The 18,754-nt window shown below is 43.2% G+C and overlaps 1 protein-coding gene across 1 annotated transcript; it reads left to right on the top strand.

Moving 5' to 3' along the window:
- The first annotated feature begins 1,471 nt into the window (after positions 1 to 1,471).
- LOC125396229 (histone H1.4) lies at positions 1,472 to 4,867 on the top strand. The gene has a single exon (XM_048428075.3). The coding sequence runs from the start codon at positions 1,523 to 1,525 to the stop codon at positions 2,180 to 2,182; it is 660 nt and encodes a 219-aa protein (XP_048284032.1). The 5' UTR covers positions 1,472 to 1,522; the 3' UTR covers positions 2,183 to 4,867.
- Positions 4,868 to 18,754: the final 13,887 nt, after the last annotated feature.

Raw genomic sequence — 18,754 nt, 5'->3', positions numbered from 1 at the left:
CATTGTTTGTGGAGTTTGGATCTGTGGAATTGATGACAATTGAAGTCAGAGTCAATCATATCACAAAACAACAGCTATCACATTATACTATTAGCCAACATTGCACCTTATCTCTGTAATGGGAGCCTTATTATTTCTGAAGACAATTTCACCCAAACATCCCTGAAATAATCACTGTCATTGGGCTTGCATTATCCTCTTAGACATTTCCTTGATTGAACAGCTGAACCCACTTTTTGAATGTCTTGCAAGGCATGTCCTCAGAAGACAAAGATTCTGCTTAATACCTTCTCAAAACAGATTCTAAGATTAAACTCTGAACTCCTCAATCACCCTGCATGTCACTTACATTCAGGGAGAGCTGGGAAACTTTGGGCAATGTCTTCATGGGGATTAGCCATATATGGAGAGCAGCTGTTCAGTAACAGCTCTGAGTTTCTCTAAGATGGGAGTAGTGATGTTCCAGACTACACTTTTCACTTATTTTTCTCTTGATCAATGGTTCAATTTCAGTTTTATCTAGTTTTAATATAGCATAATATTAAAACGTATTTCTCATCTATGCAAGACCCAAAAGACATTCCTCAAGGTAAAGCTCAGCTCTACTCCCAAAGACTTCGAGAACATCATTTATTTACTACTTGGAAATTAGACATTTTCATGTCTACACCATAAACATGTTTTGGAGTCTCACCACACTATTATACTCTGAATTTAAGGTACCTCAACCCAATGGAGTAGTTGTCCAGAGAGATGGAAAAGCAACAGCCCCGCCCCCAACCCTTGGGAGCAGAAAGAAAAGAATTATCCTAAGAAATTAGTTTAAAACTTAGGTGGAACGGGCAGAAATAAAACCATAGATACATAAGCTCATGGCTTAGGGGAGCAGAATTTATCTCAAAATGGTAAATAATCTGCTAAAGATTGAACTAAACCAGTTTGATGAACTCAAATGCCCTCGGCTCAATAGGCAGGACTCTCGGAGGAGCCTGTGTTACTTCCCCCACTTAAGTGCAGATTTGTAATAAAAATCTTAATGCCAGTGGCAAGGTTTTGGGCCACATAAGAAGCTAACCACTTGGAGAATCGACTCTGATGGGTCAGAAAACTGTACAGTCGAAGATCAGTTTATAATTTACGAAGAAAATAGAAAGTTTTGTTTCTCTGAGTTGAAATTTGCTGAGCACCGCGGGAAATATCGCAAGTTTTTAACAGAAGGCTTGATACTTTGCTTACTATTTGAGATGTGCATGAAGGCTGAGGCTTCAGGGATCATTATTTGAGAAAAATCAAGCAATTCGAAGTAGGGAATTTTGACATTTTTGGCTTTTTTTGAGGTGTAACAAACACAACTCGGCATCCGAGAGGACACTCCGAGGCTGCCAGCGAGGCGGGCTGGACAGCGCACCAATCACGACGCAGCTCCGCCCTATATAAACGGGCGGGCGCAGCGCCGCGGCCCGAGTCCCGGCCAGTGCCTCTGCTTCCGGCTCGAGTCCTCTCTTCTCACACACGCTTCGCCATGTCCGAGACCGCGCCTGCCGCGCCCGCCGCACCGGCCCCCGCCGAGAAGACCCCCGTCAAGAAGAAGGCCCGCAAGGCTGCAGGTGGCGCGAAGCGCAAGGCGTCCGGACCCCCGGTGTCCGAGCTCATCACTAAGGCTGTGGCCGCCTCCAAGGAGCGCAGCGGCGTGTCCCTGGCCGCGCTCAAGAAGGCGCTGGCGGCCGCCGGCTACGATGTGGAGAAGAACAACAGCCGCATCAAGCTGGGGCTCAAGAGCCTGGTGAGCAAGGGCACCCTGGTGCAGACCAAGGGCACCGGCGCCTCCGGCTCCTTCAAGCTCAACAAGAAGGCGGCTTCCGGCGAGTCCAAGCCCAAAGCCAAGAAGACCGGGGCTGCCAAGGCTAAGAAGCCCGCGGGTGCAGCCAAGAAGCCCAAGAAGGCTGCGGGAGCAGCTACTCCCAAGAAAGCCGCCAAGAAGACCCCAAAGAAAGCCAAGAAGCCGGCTGCAGCTGCAGGAGCCAAAAAGGCTAAGAGCCCGAAAAAGGCTAAGGCAGCTAAGCCCAAGAAGGCGCCCAAGAGCCCTGCCAAGGCGAAAGCGGTGAAGCCCAAGGCGGCCAAACCAAAAACCGCCAAGCCGAAGGCAGCTAAGCCAAAGAAAACCGCAGCCAAGAAAAAGTAAATTTTCTTTGGCCAACTGCTTAGAAGCCCAACAACCCAAAGGCTCTTTTCAGAGCCACCCACAAGTCTCTGGGAAGGAGCTGTTGCACATTCTGTGGGCGTGGCTTGGGTGGGTGGGTGGGCTGGGTTTCGCGGGAGAAGAAAAGGACGGGGGGCATCCAGGTGTGGGCGGATAAGTGGACTTGGGAGTTGGTGGCGCAAACCACCTCTCTAAGGACAAATGGAAAATTCCCCAATTGTGTATACAGTTAACTTCGTTTATGGGTATCAGTGTAATATCCAGACGCAAGGGAGCAGTTGGTATAGGAATGAGATGGTTTAATCTTAGGTGCCACGATAATAAAGGACAAGAGTGGTGGGATTGTTAGTATTTAAAAACCTAGTCAGCTAGATGAAAGGGCCTGCAACCAGCGCCTTAGTTTTATTGCACTTCTCACTGGTGCAGTATCCCCTTAAAAACTTCCGTATTTCTCATGTTTAACAGTGATCGTACTTGCCTAGGCTTCCTAGAGCAGATTTGTGCAGTTTAGTTCGTACTTCCTGATTGGTGAATGTGAAGTGACAAGGCAGCCAATGGAACCCTAGACCTTCAAGTGAAGTTTCCGGTCCCATTCGTGACGAAACACTAAAACTAATCCAATCCTGAAGGAAATCTTATTAACCTCATTTGAATACTGCGTAATGTAAGTGGTTATGGTGGAGCTGGTGACGGGTGTGCTTATTTTTCCAAATGTTTTAGTGTTCCTCTTGGAGGGAGTTAAAATTTTGTACAATAGTGCCTGAGCCGGCTAAATCTACGCCCGCCCCAGAGGAGGACTTGCGCTGTCACCAGTGCGCAGGAGAGCAAGGAGCACCGCCAGCTCAGCCGCAACGAGAGCTACTCGGCGTACGTGTACAAGGTGCTGAAGCAGGTGCACCCAGACACGGGCATCTCTTCCAAGGCTATGGGCATCATGAACTCGTTTTTCAACAGCATCTTAGAGCTCATAGCCTGAGAGGAGTCGCGCTACGTTACAAAAAGCGACCGACCATCACATCTCTGCGTGACCCAGGGAGCTGGACAAGTACCAAGGCCGTCACCAAGTAAATCAGCCGAGTAGGCATTTTTCACTCTTGATTTCAAAGACTTTTTTTTTTCAGAGCCGTGTATCTTTTCAACAAATGGGTTGTAGTTTCAAGTATCCTCAAACTTAAAACTCTGCTTTTTTGTTTTTCCCCAGTCTGTTGGGCACGTAGCCTGGAATTCCCATTTTTTTCCCAAGTGTGTTTGTGTGAAATCCGTCATGCCCTGGAAATAGCAATAGCTTCCAGAAACCTCAGGTTCACTGGCTCGTACAAGGTCCATATAGTTAATTCGCTGTCGCTTAATTTCAGATACTAAAATTAACTGATGTTGTCGTTTTAAGGGTGCAGCTCTCTGTCCGGGTGCATAGGTGTCCAAGCTCCTCTTCTAAAGACTGAATTGGTCTTAGATTCCCAAGTTTGCTCTCCCTGAGTACAAATGAGCATGCTCAGACAATTTCCTTTTTATCTTGGAGCTTTTCCTTTCTTTTTCTCCCCAAGCTTGTTCCTGCTATAAGGTATGTGCTGCTGAGAGGGGATCTAAGACAAGAGTAGCCACAGAAATGTGGGTGCTTGGGTATGCTTGCTTTGCAAGCGAGCCAGTTTCGGTGGGACTGGGTTTGCCACTGGCGAAAGGGAAAGCAATCTAGGATGTTCTGGCTCTGTGTTACTGTGTCGTTGACAGTTACTTAGTTACGTGGTCTTTGGGCAGCTTTCAAAAAGTATGTTCCTGGGTGCCCCGCATGGTGGCGCGCCTGTGATACTCGCAAAGCAAGAAGCAAGCTGAAGCCAGCCAGAGGAAAACCCAGGTCTCACAGGTGTAGCTGGTCACAAGACAAACAGGCATCTTGCGGTTGTGGAAAAGATGATTGGCACAAAAAGAAATCAAGAAAATAGACTGGGAAGGGGTGTGGCTAGGGAAAAGCAAATACACGTCAAGATCACTATGAATCAGACTGACTTTGAAATAATTCGGGTGTGATGGAGGAAGTAGTGAACTCACACCCTCATGAACAGGTTCATATTGTGGGGTTAGATTTTTGTTTAATATATGCTTGACACCTAGATGGATAAATAGAAATCCTGATGATGGTTTTCTTTCACAAAATAGGATGCTGGTCAGCTCAAAGGACTTGGCCTATGTGAAACCAACCCCAAACAGTTTTGGCCAACCTAAACTTGGGTACTTAAGGTGTTACGTGGAACTGCACCATTAAGTGGAGTCTTACCCATACTCTTGAGCAGGTGATGCTAAGACACCAGACAAAAGCTCTTTTCCCCACAGAGGTTGACCCGGAAATCCATACTGTCAAGCACAGGTGACCTACCCCCAGATGACTACACAGAAAAGCCCACGCTCTAAACTTGGTTCTGGACAGGGCTTGTTTATTAATTTCCAGCATTTAGACTAACAGATGCAAGTAGTTAAACTGCAGATTTAATTCAGGTTTTCTTAAGGTATTTTGTATCTTGGAGCATGAGGTAGATCTGGTACTAAATTATTACTTTGCAGTCTTAGAACTGTGCATCAATGAATTGTAGAAATCATGGCTGAGAATTTTCTATGGTTGATGAATTTTGCAATACTAGAAATAAATAAATGAAAAATATTACAAAATGGTCACCATGTCTTGTTGAGTCAAACTATAAGATTTTTGGGGGTTTGTTTGGTTGGTTGGTTGGCTGGTTGGTTGGTTTTTCAAAACACGGTTTCTCTGTACCTTTAGAGCTCTTAGACCAGGTTGGCCTCAGACTGACAGAAATCCACCTGCCTCTGCCTCCCAAGTGCTGGAATTAAAGGCATGGGCCACCACCGCCCGGCTTTTTTTTTTTTTTTTCTTTTTTTGAAACGTTTATTTGATATATATTTTTTGGAACTCGCAGAGCTTTTCCTGACACAGTTTCTTAGGCTTTCAGGCTGTAACTCATTCACAGGCTGCCTATTCTTTATGTGTTGCATTTATGAACTTCTTGGGACCATCGCCTTTCTTAGACCAATTGCTCATTCCCATGGTGAAGACAGAGCTTGCTGAGCTGTGTCCTTCCGATGGGCAACCTACTGTCTTACTTCTGTAAAAGATGTTGTTTGTTTATTAAAATTCATTTTGTAAAGTGAAACTTCTTGCTGTAGCCATTGGAGGCAGGTTTATACAAGTGACCTCAGCATACAAAGTCAGATTTTTAATTTGTGATATGTATGGGCTATGAATTTTAGTTCATAGCTATAGGAATTAAAACAGAAAGAATGTAAGAACATGACATAAATTACAGCATTATTTTTCAAACACGAATACTTTAACTAGGTGTGGTGATCCATGTCTTTAATCCCAGTGCTCAGGGACAGGGCAGATGGATCTCTTTGAGCCTGAGGCCAACCTGGCCTACATAATGAGTTCCAGGACATCCAGCAGACATAAAGAGATCATGCCTCAGAAAGAAAGAAAGAAAGAAAGAAAGAGAGAAAGAGAGAAAGAGAGATTGAGAGAGAGAGAGGAAGGAAAGAAAGGAAGGAAGGAAAGAAGCGGGGAAGAGCCTGTTTGCTTATCAATGGTTTCGTTCGTGCTTCTGCACTTCTTCTTTGGTGGTATTTTGAGACTGGAATAAATGAAGAGGATAAAGAATTGAAGTAGAGCCAGGCAGTGGTGACGCACGCCTTTAAGCCCAGCTCTCAGGATGCAGAGGCAGAGGCAGGGTGATCTCTGTGAGTTCGAGGCCAGCCTGGTCTACAGAGTGAGTTCCAGGACTGGCTCCAAAGAAACCCTGTCTCAAAACAAACAAACAAACAAAAGAATCTAAGTAGAAGCTTCTTCTGGTTAGAAAGACTGCAAAATGCCCTAAGATTTGCCGTGTGTAAGGGGGATAGTAACTCTGCGGGAACAGAGCCCAAACTATAAGTTCTTAACAAATAAAATTCTCATTGTCTGGAGGCTCTCTTCTGGCTTTTTTTGGGCATCAGGCACACATATAATCCACATATATAAATGCAGGCAAAACATTCATACACATAAAAGAAAAATAAATCTCTGAAAGAAAAAAAAGAAAGCCAGGTCTATATAATGGAACCCTATCTTTAAAAAAAAGAAAGAAAGAAAAGAAAGAGGGGGAAAGGGAGGAAAGGAGGAAAAAACAGATGGAAAGGAAAGCATTGTTAGTCCCTAGTGAATGAGATCATGGAAAGAGGAAGAGTGGACGGAATAAGCAATACTTTGGGCAATGGGGTTGTAGCTCAGTTTCTCGCTTACTTGCCTACCATGCATGAAGTCCCTGCGTGTGACTCCTAGCATTGCATAAATGGAGTACAGTAATGAAGGTCTTTCTACACAGAGTCCAAAGTTAGCCTATTCTATCTTTTTTTAAAAAAAAATTGAATTAATTAATTTGAGAAATTGCAAACTATAGCAAATCTGTGAAGATTGATTGTTGGAACTGTCTAGCAAATAGGCTTGGCCAATATGTGCTTAAGAAATAAAAGGAAATTAAAACAAGAAAATACATACTTGCAAGACAATTAAATCTCAGTACTGTGGAGTATGAAATGAACATGAAAATAATCTGGATTAACAAATCAATGGGTCTTAAAGTTAAGCACAAAGATTCTGGGATGGTGGTGCATGCCTTCAATCCCAACACTTGGGAGGCAGAGGCAGAAGGATGAATGTGAGTTCGAGACCTATAAGCTATGATTTGCATAGAGAGTTCCAAGACAGCCAGGGAAATCAAACTAAGAAAACAAAACAAAGCTAGACACAGTGTTAAAACACATTTAATTAATATGTAAAGTCTAAGACTACTGATTGATAAATTTTTAAGTATAATATTAAAAATATAAGCTAGTAGATTAAGAATTAGAAGGAAAATATAAATGAAGAAGAAACAAAATAGAAGGTTTAGTCCTGAAGAATTGCAAAACAAGGAACCTATGATCTCCATGCTTGGGAGGTGGAAGCAGGAAAATCAGGAACTCAGGGTCACACTGACGTACATCAAAAATTGGAGTTCAAGGAGACTACATATTGAGTACATAGCAAGATCCTTTCTCAAATAAATAAACTATTGTACACAAAGTTATAGAAGACTAAAACAAAAATAACACACATTAAAATCATCCAAGACAAAGTACAGAATGGAAGGGGCTTTCAAGCACACTCTTCTCTTGAGTAACGAGCTAAGACAACATGATACGTTGTTCAGGAGAAAGCAGGAGTGCTTGAGATAGAAATGAATGCTGTTAGCGGGAATCCATGGTGGACCTTGCCTGAAAACTTTGATGTCCCACTACTGTTCTTCATGAAAGGTCACTTGGTTGCCGTAGAAACATTTACCTCCCATACACTGAGATAACAGCAACACCCTCATTCAGCCGGATAGGCAGTTCACAGCCTCAGTTCAGACTCAGATCACTGTGGCTGGACCACACAATGCAAAGGGAGTGATTAAAGGACATGATTTTAAACCTGCATAGCCAGGTAGCTTACCACCAGGCCTGAGATGTTGCAAGTGGGTCCAGAACCAAACCCTCACCAGCAATGACAGATGCTTCTCTCAGTTAGGTCATTTTGCTGGGGCCTTTCTCCAGCAAACAGGATGAAATGGACCGCCTGGTCTGCCCTGGGAAGGTAAGGTGGGAAGAGTTCTTTGCATCTTGCCTTGGTGCACCATCCTGTTTCTCTCATACATGGGTCTGAGGGAAGTCTCCTAAGCAGAAGATGGTTCTGAATGTAATGGCAAACTTCCAGTAAAATAACCTACCAAGCCAGGCAGTGGTGGTTCACGACTTGAATACCAGCACTTGGGAGGCAGGGGCAAGTGGATCTCTGTGAGTTCGAGCCAACCTGGTCTAAAGAGCTCCAGTACAGGCTCCAAAACTACAGAGAAACCCTATCTCAAAAAAGAAGAAAAAAAAAGGCTACCAAGCGTGAAATACAAAATAAATAAAAAGACATGTCAGGTGTTCAAAGAAGGAAAGTCACCCCAGAATGTAATTTTATGCTCTCTAGCAGCAGGAAGGAACAGTTTCTGGGAACTGAATCTCAAACTTGCATTCAGAAGCATATCTATTAATTGTACACAAATGTTGTGTTTGGGGGACAACGAGTTCCTCATACTGAAGCCCCGTTGATCTATTCTATCTGTTCTCTGAAGGAAATCATGACATCCCCACAACCTTTAGTCCTTATTGTGTACCATTTGCAGTACCCAATAATTCAAGACCTCCAAGTGTGCATGGAGAGCCTTGGGACCAAAGTTAAGCAAAGGATGGAAAGCTCCTTCAAAAAAAATAACTCGATACATCGTAGAAAACAATCACTGTTTTCTACTATGATTCCATCCAGGTCTAGGTACCTTCCACAAACACTGATACATTCAGCAGTCACTCTAGTTACAGTGAGAAACAACCCATACATTTTACTGTTTAGCCTAGATACAATGACTCTACTAGGTTCCCACTACAAAGACACATATTGACAACCCAGGAGAAAACGCCAGAACCTTGACAATGAGACTTGTTTCTGGGCTTCAATCCCATGCACAGGAGTTACTGCCTACACAGCTCAACTTCAGTTTCTTTCTTTCCAGACACAGATGTGGCTTTGCCAATGTTCCCACCACAAATGACACCAGTAGACAGTCCGGAGCAGCTCAGGGTCACTGGGAAGCAACATATGCTTTAAAGATATGGTGACTGGAATGAAAATGCCCTCCATAGTCTCATATTTGGTCCTAGTTGGTGGAACTGTTTGGAAAGGATTAGGAAGTGTGTCCCTGTTGGAGGAAGTATGTCATGGAAGGTAGAATTTGAAGTTTCAAAACATTCCCACCATGCCCAACTAGCTCTCCCTGACTCTTGCTTGTGGACCAATATGTAAACTCAGTTATTCCTGCCACCATGTCGTTACTCCGCCATCATGGAATCTCGAACCCTTGAGTTTTGAGTTAAGCTGACTGGTTAAAATGTCTCGACACCTGGGGCACTTTCTGATCAGATATAACATGTCCTCTCATGTCCCCATTTTCTCTTGCTCTATAACATTCATTACAGTTGGAACCAATGCATGTTGACTGATTGTACCCATTTCCCATCACCAAGACTGCACAGGACAAAACAAGCCACAGGGAAAGTGTCTTCATTATTTTTTTCATCCTGCCTTTTCTTTTGTTTGTTTGCTTTTGTTTTTGAGACAACTTACTTTCCTCTAAGTAGCCTTGGCTGTCCTGGAACTCTCTTTGTAGGCTTCAAACTCATAGAGATCCACCTGCCTCTGCTTCCCAAGTATCGGGATTAAAGGCATGTGCCACCACTGCCTAGCTCATTCTGTCCTTTTAATAGTTAAGACTCTTCTATAAATATAGACTCAAGTATTTGTAGGATGGCTTAGTTAATTCATTTAAAGTACATGCATGCCAGTGGCCACGAGTCTAGAGGACCAAGATGAGCTATTTAAAGGGTTTCAGCATATGGGTAGTCTAAACTGATCAGCTAGAGTTATTTTAAGGATTGAGATAACTCATAAAAATTTCTGAAATTAGTGGTGGTTACTTATCTACTAGGTAGAGAAAATTAGCAAGCTTTATATTTTTCACCCCACTGAATTAAAACAAAGATGGAGAAATCCTTTCAGATCACAAATTAAAGATGGTAGGCAAGGAGAGTCACCTCTGTAATATTTGAGAGGCAGAGGCAGAAAGATGGCTACAAGTTTAAGGTCGACTGGCCTGCACAGCAAATTCCTTATCAGCCTGGCCTACAAACCAACACCTTGTTTCAAAAACAACAGTGGGGTGGGGGAGGTGGCTGTGATAGAGTACATCCGTAGCCCTAGCACGTTCAACTGAGAAACAGGAAGATCATGAGTTCAAAGTTAGCTTCAGCTGTGTACTGAGTTCAAGGCCACCTGGGTTATGGGAAACTGTCTGGAAAAAAGAAAAAAGGAAAGAAGCAGTGGGGGGGGCGGGTTTAAGGGGGTTGTAAGCTATTTGAGTCCAACCCGATGTCAGGAATATTTCCTAAGACGAGCTGCTCTCAATCAATCAGACCAGATAAGGCCAGTTGAAGGATTTGTCAACAATTCACATCATTCAAGTGTGTGTTGTAATTAAGTGTGATTGGAGCTATTTTCTGCAAGTGTTGGAAGTATATTAAAGCAGGAAGCCCTGATGAACCATTTAACAAGCACACATCAAAACAACCCTTTTTTCTTTTAAGAAAAAATAATGTCAATGGCAAAGATGATACCTAATAAATATATCCTTTTGCTGTCATTATTTTTGGGTTTTGTTTTTTTGGGTTTTTTTTTTTTGAGACAGGGCCCCTTTTGCTTTCTTTAATGAGGAGAGGGGTGAATGCAAAGAAGTGCATAAAATAACGGGAAACACAAATCTGTCCTGGGCATTGTAAAGTATAACCTGTCAGAGCTGCAGGGTGGTGGTGGCCACGCCTTTAATCCCAGCACTCAGGAGGCAGAGGCGGGCGGATCTCTGTAAATTCAAGGCCAACCTGGTCTACAAGAGATAGTTTCAGGACAGGTTGCAGAGAAACCCTGTCTCGAAAATAAATAAATAAATAGTCAGAACTGCCCAAGAACTCCGGACAGACCTCACTACATGATGATCCTTCAAAAGGAGGAAAAGGGAGTAAGCAAGATGGTAGAATTTTTCTGTTTGTTTGTTTGATTGATTGATTGATTTTTGGTTGATTGATTTGTAAAAATAGAATTTGCTTCTATTATGGGCCAACTGCTGGGAATTCAGTTTATACTAAGAAGTCGTTGCAAGAGAAGTCTGAATGAGAGATGGAGAAAGTCTGTAAATGGAATGTTTTGGATAATAATGTCTGTGGAGAAATGGAATTTGGCTTTCATTGGTGGTTGACATCTGTCTTCCAATGGAAGATCTGGGAACGGAAGGAAGGCAAGGAGAAAGGCTGTCTGCATGCAGCTGACTGCTTTCCAGGCACTGCTGGAACAGATGAGTGTCTGCATCAGCTTCCTCTGACACAAAGGGCATGACAACCTTTCTGGTACAGACAGCAGATCTCCCACATCAAGCAATGTTTTGGGGACACATGAACCACGGTATGGTCACAACCTCTGACAGTGTAGAACTTTAAGACAACTCTGAGGCCTCTCAGCCTTAGTGCTTTCCCCACTCCCCTGGGAACCAGGAATCTAACAATTAACCACACACATAATGAAATGTTGGAAACTTTCCATCTCCCTGAGTCTTCATGAATGTTCTCCAGTTGTTGAAATTGGGGCAAGATAACCTTTAAGATGCTGACTCAGTTCTTGATGTTTTGACTCAGTCCCTGGGAAGGGGGTCAATGTAACCTTCAAATGTTTCCTCTTACCTCACCCGATCTGGCAACCACTCTCCAGCCAATTATTGTTAATAGCCCTTTAAATAAGCTAATCATAATAGTTGAAGAACAACCCTCAGACTCCCCTTTTGTTTCTGTGGCTTTTTGCTTTAAAAGTAGCCTGTACCAGCTATCCGGGGTCTTTCTGGCTTCTTGAACGCTGAAAGACCCTGTCGCAACAGAATTAACTAAAATCCTCATGTTTTTACATCAACTGAGGTGTGAGAGTGTTTTCTTGGGGCGACTCCTCCTTGGTAATTGGACTCCAGGGTCCAACAACAGAACAGCACTGCTGACACTCAGTGACCCACCTTTACAAATGTCTGGTCATGGACAATGGTACCTTATGATGTAAGACAGCAAAAGCTTTCCTGTTTAACGATCCAAGGAAGACCAGACAAAAGCAGATGAAAACAATAATCCACCTGAAGACAAGAAGTGAGGAGTAACTGTCCCCTTGACGAGATGTGTACTTAAAGAGTCAGGCATGGTGGCACGGCCTATAACCTTAGCAGTCAGGAGGCAGGGGCTGTCACATCAGCATGCTGTGCCTGAATGCTTTCTTAACTTCTAGCTCTGAAAAGATGATTTTCTCCTCTCGGCAGCTTCTTAGATCTCCAGCTTGCTTGACCTGCTCTTTTCTCTAACTCTAATAAAACCATCCTGGAGGTCCCTTCTTAGTGCATTTTCTAATCCTTTTATGTAGGAGACTAGGAACATGCTAGAAGCAAAGGGGGTAGCCCAATGGAGACAAAGCTAATGGAGCAAACCTGAGCATTGGAGTTCAGATCCCCAGATCAGCAGGTACAATAACCCTCCTCTAATTCCAACAGACCTAAGGGATTGCCCAGGACAAGCTGAATAACTAGACCAGGCATCAGTAAGTTCTAGGCCCTGTGAGAGACCCTCCACCAATATATAAACTAAAGATGAAGACACCTGAAATCAACTTTGGGGCTCCACACCCACATGACCACTTCTTCCACACACACACACCCCGACTTCTAGACCATCTATCTATGTACACGTCTGTCCATTCACCCACCTACCTAGCTAGCTTTACATTTTCATGAGTGAGTGGGCCGTCTTGTCTGTGGGGAAAAGCTCTGAAGGTAAGACTGCTTTAGTGTGAGAGTCATTTGAAAGGTAGCATTCTTATCCAAAGTAGTTGAAGCAGTTGACACACTCTCAACTGTGTTTGTGCCCCTAAGTCATCTAAAATATTTTTAAGACAAATTGCTAGTGCATACCATCTGGACCTGATGGGTTTCTACTCCTAAATTACCAAGATGATGCTCTTGGTCTGGGGATCACAGACCTTGATGACTTTGTTTGAAGTGAGCCAGGCAGTGGTGGTGCACACCTTTAATCCCAGCACTCAGGAAGCAGAGGCAGGCAGATCTCTGTGAGTTCGAGGCCAGCCTGGTCTACAAGAAGTAGTCCTAGGACAGGCTCCAAAGCTACAGAGAAACCCTGTCTTGAAAAGCACATACTTTGCTTGAACTGCCCTGAAACACTATTACCAAATAACAAATCCATTTTTAAGGTTCCAAAACGGACAACGGTTGTCCTCGTGGAGCTGCTATGTGAGGATGCAAGGGGGAGGGGGTCTCTCTGCACAACCCTACCACAAGTCTCTCTCACAGGCCTGTGTTCACACCTTGCTCAGTGAGGACCTGGTGTGAGCATTTTGCTTTCCACTGTCCCCACAATTCAACACTCCAGGGCCCCTTCAGACAACCGGTGCTGAGGGTCCCAGCAGCTGCACCCTTGTAAACTTTGTGGTCAACAACATAAAAATCTAAACACTCCACTGTAGTCATTTACACATAAAAAGAGAGTGCTTTGCAAGCACTGTAAACTGTTAGATTCCCAACCTTCTGCAAAAACCTGGGTGTGGTGGCCCGTGTAGGAGTCTGAAACAGGCTGATCCCTAGACTCCTTTGCCAGACAGCCTCATCTACCTAGTAAATTCTAGGCCAAATGACAGATACTGTCTGGACAAAAAAAAAGTGCACAGCTGAACAATGTCTGAGAAATAATGCCTTAGGTTGACCTAGTCAGACCTATAGCCTTGACCTGTCCTGGGACTTAGTAAACCATTCTGGCCTTGAACTCACAAAGATCTACATCTCTCCGCCTCTTAAGTGTTGGGTTAAAGGCATGCATCACCACTACCTGGGTATTTAATTTTTTAATTAAAAATAAAGAAGACCAGGAGTTTGAAGATTTTGGTCTATTACCTGTCTTCCAACTGTTTCTGAAGAGTTGGCACTTGGAGAAGGCACGAAGATGCAGGAAAGAAAGGAGAGCATCTGTCCACTTAAGTCTCCCTGCTTGCCAAGGCTGGCAGGGGTGGGGTGAGGAGGAGGAATTTATCCCTATTATATAACTGTTTCCTCTGAGATTACTATGCTGTGTCCTGCAGGAAGCACTTTAAACAGGAATGTAACAACTCAAACTAGCTTCAGGAAGTCCCTGAAACGGACCAGATTCGCCAGGCAGGCTCCTGCTGGAGAAAACTACAAAAGCCAAGAGTTCCTTTCAGATGGAGAAAATCAAACCACAAAGAAGAGTCTCAGACCAGACCAGCCGCCTGGCAAGCCAGAAACCAGCTGAGCTGCCTAGAAGTTTAGGCCACGTAAGACACCTGGAAGAGGCAGTCTCCAACCTGTGGAGTTGCCCGCAAGCTGTTCAGTTTGCTTCAGGTTTCCAGCTTTGTGAGTTGTCTGTCATCTATGCTGGGGTGGGCTTTGGTGATGCAACTGTTTTTGAGTCGTTTCTGTTCCTGAAAGAAACCCCTTAGCCATACTCCTATAAGTAACACCAATAAAACTCACTGGTTCGACATGTAGGAGTTCACCGGTATCTTTACCTTGTTCCTTCGTGGCTTTCCTATCTGGACTGAATAGACATGTGTGTTGTGTTTCCCTGGGAAAAGGTTTGTCATAACCATCCTTACTTTTCTCTCCAGTGACTGAAAACACACCTCATGACCCAAAAACTCTTGTTTATACATTTAGTGTAAAGGAGGAAATTAAAGCAATAAATTCTGACGTCATAAAGGACTTGCTAATAAACTTGTCCTTAGCTTGTGACAAGTTGACACAAAACTAACCAGCGCACACACACAGAAAGAGAGAGAGAATTATTTCCCAGTTCCATGACCATTTTTAAAAATTCATCAGTGATAAGTAAATAATCCTATTTCACAGTACATCACAATGTTAGGTGTTCCCCTCGAAGTGGGCTGGGATGTGGGTGCTGTGCCTATCGTAGGTCTGCTGTATTAAATGAATCCAGGGGCCTCATTTTCCTGTGTGGTTTAATATTCTCACGTACTCATATGCACGCAACCTCCTGTATTAGGTTTATAGATAGAAGCTGTTCGCTGTTGGGAATAAATCTGTGCCTCCTGGGTGCTGCTGGACAGACAGCGTTCTTCGTTGACTTTACATGCAGTCATCTGGCCTCTCTGTGGCACTCCAAATCGAGTTACTTGGCACAAGGCACATCCTGAAAGCTATTGTTTTATACAAAATTCAGAGCCAGGCGCTGCCTGACCTAACCAAGGGCCCCGATCTATTAGGCACAGGGTGTTCATATGGCTTGAATACCTACAAAACTTTCCAAAGCTCACAAAAGCATTTTAACTTCTGAAATATAAAGGGAACCGCTGGAGAGAGGGTTCAGAGATCAAAAGCAACTCTTGCCGAGGATCCAGGTTCTATCCCCAGATCCCACATTATGGTTCACACCCATCTGTAACTTCCATTGCAGGGGAACTGACACCCTCTTCGGACTTGTGTGAGGAGCAGGCACGCACATGGTATAAGTACATACGTGCAGGCAAAATACTCATGAATGTAAAATAAAAAAATAATTTAAAAAGTAAGGGGGAAATTTTAAATTTAGATCAAGGAATTTTAGGTCAAAGAAAATACTCTGACAGATGTATTAATCTTTCTTTGAGTTTAATAGCATTGTTATTTTTAATACATGAAGAGACTCACAAAGGCAAAAGTGCCTAGGGTCCAAAATATGTGTCATGTGGGCCTGAGTATGCTTAGCAGACACCGCTCCAGATACTCCTGCTATTTAGTTTCCAATATCTTTTAGTTACGTGGCAGAGAATGCGCTGATCCAACCCGATTGCCTCTAGAGTCCTTACCGTGACCGTTACACTGAAGACATCATCACTTGGTAACCCTAAGGCAGTCCTTCTCGACCTTCCTAGTGCTGCAACCTTTAATACGGTTCTTCATGTGGTGGTGAGTCCCCCCCCATAATAAAACTATTTTCATTGATACTTCGTAACTGTAATTCTGCTACTTTTATGAATTGTAATGTAAATATCTGATATGCATGATTTCTGATTATGTGACCCCTAAAGGGGTCAAAACCCATAGGTTGAGATCCAAATAACAGGTTAAAACAAACAAGAAAAGAAAAAAAAACTTTGTTCTATCAAGATGATTCAGCAAATAAAAGTAGTTTCCCACGACTCGACTACTGAAGTTCAGACCCTGGGAACCACACAATGGAAAGGAAAAACAAACCACTGAAGGTTGTCCTCCAACCTCTACCAAAACATACTAAATTAGTAACTGCGATTGTAGAAAAATAAGACTGGCTTCTCACATGGTAGGGAAACGTCCACTTCTCTCCCATCAGACACCAGCCCCCATCAGGGATAGTGTAATTCAGCTCTTTCCTCATAGCAGAGCCATGGTCATCCTGTCCATTATGGAGCACGGGTAACCTTGACCTAGAAGTTCTGATGACAAAGTAAGCAGTAATACAGTCATCACTAGGCCTAGCGTAATGAGACAGTGTGTGCTCCCTAGTAGGAGGGGGGTATTGGGAGAGGATAGGCCCTCAGCTAAGAATCCAGCCACCTCTCACTGCATTCCAAAGTCCATAGGAGACGGAAGGTTGACAGAGGAAGGGACTCCATGATACAGCTCATAAAAGGTCATAAAAGGGATCTTCCGGAACTAGAATTCTGGAGGGTTGTGAGTCTCCAAGTGGGTGCTGGGAACTGAACATGGTACCCCTGCAAGAACAAGGGTTCTCAACTGCTAAGCCCTCTTTCCTTCCTTTTCCTTTATCTTTTCTTGCTTCCTTCCTGCCTTTCTTTTTTTTATTTTTTGGTTTCTTTTCTATTATCCATTTTGGTTGATCAGTAGAAATATCACTGTTTATACTTTCTACTAAAAACCCATCATAGTTTAGCACAGACTCTGGGTTCCTTTGAAAGGTATGGACATATATGTTAACGTGGTCATCACAAATTATAAACCTAGCAGAGTATACCTAGATATGTAAGTGGACCTTATGTAACTCAATGAACAAGTTGTCAGGTGCTGCATGTGGATCCGGATACTTATTCTGGGGACTAGATACCTGCTTACGGCACCTGCCTTCCGTTTCACTTTCTGACAGCTGAGTTCTCGTATCCATCCTCACACCATGAACTCAGTGGCGGTTTTGCAAGACCTACTTATTTATATATTCTTATTTGCTAACATTGACAACTGTATTATTTTGGAAACCAAATATGGTCAAAATTTAACTCAGTGGTAGAGCACCTGCCTTACATGTGCAGCCCTGAATTCAGGCCCAGAACAACCAAAGGACTGGCTTTCTTTATGGACTTAACCTCCCGTTTCCTCTCCTGTCTCACGGTGTTAGCCAGGCTTTGCCAGGCCATGTCCAGAAGAAATAATGCAAGGACCTCTTGTCTTATTTCTGTCCCTCTGAGAAGTCTCCCCACAATGCTCCACTGCTCCTCACCATATCCTGGGAACCCCCTCCGCTGTGTTCCCAGAAAGAGGCCCAGTTCTGCTCCACCATGTTCTCACATTCGCAGCTTTATGACGTAAGGGGGATTTTTTTGTTTTGTTTTATTTTTGTTTTTCTTGGAACAAATCCTACATGGTATTTTTTAACTGTATGAGCTGTTCATTTCTGTTTTCTCTTATTTTAAGTAGATCTGCTCTAACACATGCATTACCCATCAGATAATATGCAATTCTCTTTCTTGTCTCTTTCTCTATTCTTTCCTTTTTTTTCCTTTTTGGTTTTTTGTTTGTTTCTTTCTTTCTTTTTGTTCCCTCCTCCCCCTCACACACAGTTTTGTTGGTTTGGTAATAATATCGCACTAATATTAAATAAGGGAATTAGCACTATTATTCTGTGGAATCAAATTCTACTAAATAAGGATCAAGTCTTTGAAATTTACCAAAATGTGTCAAATCTAGTGAGGTTTTGTATTGCCGTGGTTGGTGGAGTACCCTAACTATATACCCTAATTTCAGATACTTTCTTATTCATTTTCTTAATGGTTTTCTTCTTTTCCCAAAAATCATCATGTTCTATTTTTCGTTTTTTTTAGGGTTACCCATAGCATTCTCTTGTGTTTTTGTACTTTGTTTGGGCTTGGAGTGGGGTTGCTATTGTTACTTGTGATAGGATGCCAATATTTACCCCAGGCTGAACTTTAAAACCCATCTGCCTAACTCAGCCTCCCAAGTGCTAAGGTGACAGGCTCGTGCCACCACAGTCCGTGTCTTCTGACCCCTGAAAGTTCCATTTTGGGACTTACTTTCCCTTTTAATTGTTGTTTTACAGACACACACACACACACACACACACACGAATCTTTCTCAGAAAACAAGGTTCTGACTTATGGTTGATCATCTCTATTTTTTTTTACTCAATTAATTCATGTTCTTTTGCATTCTGTTTCAGCTGGACTAGGCCTGGTGGTACAGACTGGTACTGTTAACAGCTTAGGCACTGAGGCAGAAAGATATAAGGTCAAGACTGGACTAGAGAGTGAGGTCAAGGTCAGCTTGGAAGACTCATTAGTGAGACCTTGTCTCAAGATTGAAAAAGGAAAGAAGGCTAAGAAGACAGCTCAGTGGGAGTACATTTGTGTAGAGTGTCAGAGGCCCTGGGCTCAATCCCCAGCACCAAAAAACTAAAGTAGATAAATCAGATTTATTTCTACCGTGTTTCGTTTTACTCTGTTTTAGCTTCTTTGCTGTACTGCATAGTTTCTATCTCTGTTGGTGCTGCCCTTTAATTAGATTGTGAGAAAGGAGCAGAGTGTGTGAAGCTAATTCTTTACTATCTACCATGATATTTTTC

Source organism: Myodes glareolus, chromosome 14 (assembly GCF_982192425.1).
Source record: "Myodes glareolus chromosome 14, mMyoGla1.1, whole genome shotgun sequence".
NCBI classification, from domain to species: Eukaryota; Metazoa; Chordata; class Mammalia; order Rodentia; family Cricetidae; genus Myodes; species Myodes glareolus.
The sequence above is the reverse complement of the archived record's forward strand: the minus strand, read 5'-3'. Positions and strand labels throughout refer to the sequence as shown.

What these genes read in the sequence shown, in the direction of transcription:
- LOC125396229 (XM_048428075.3), top strand. Translation starts at nt 1,523, where the DNA reads ATGTCCGAGACCGCGCCTGCCGCGCCCGCCGCACCGGCCCCCGCCGAG.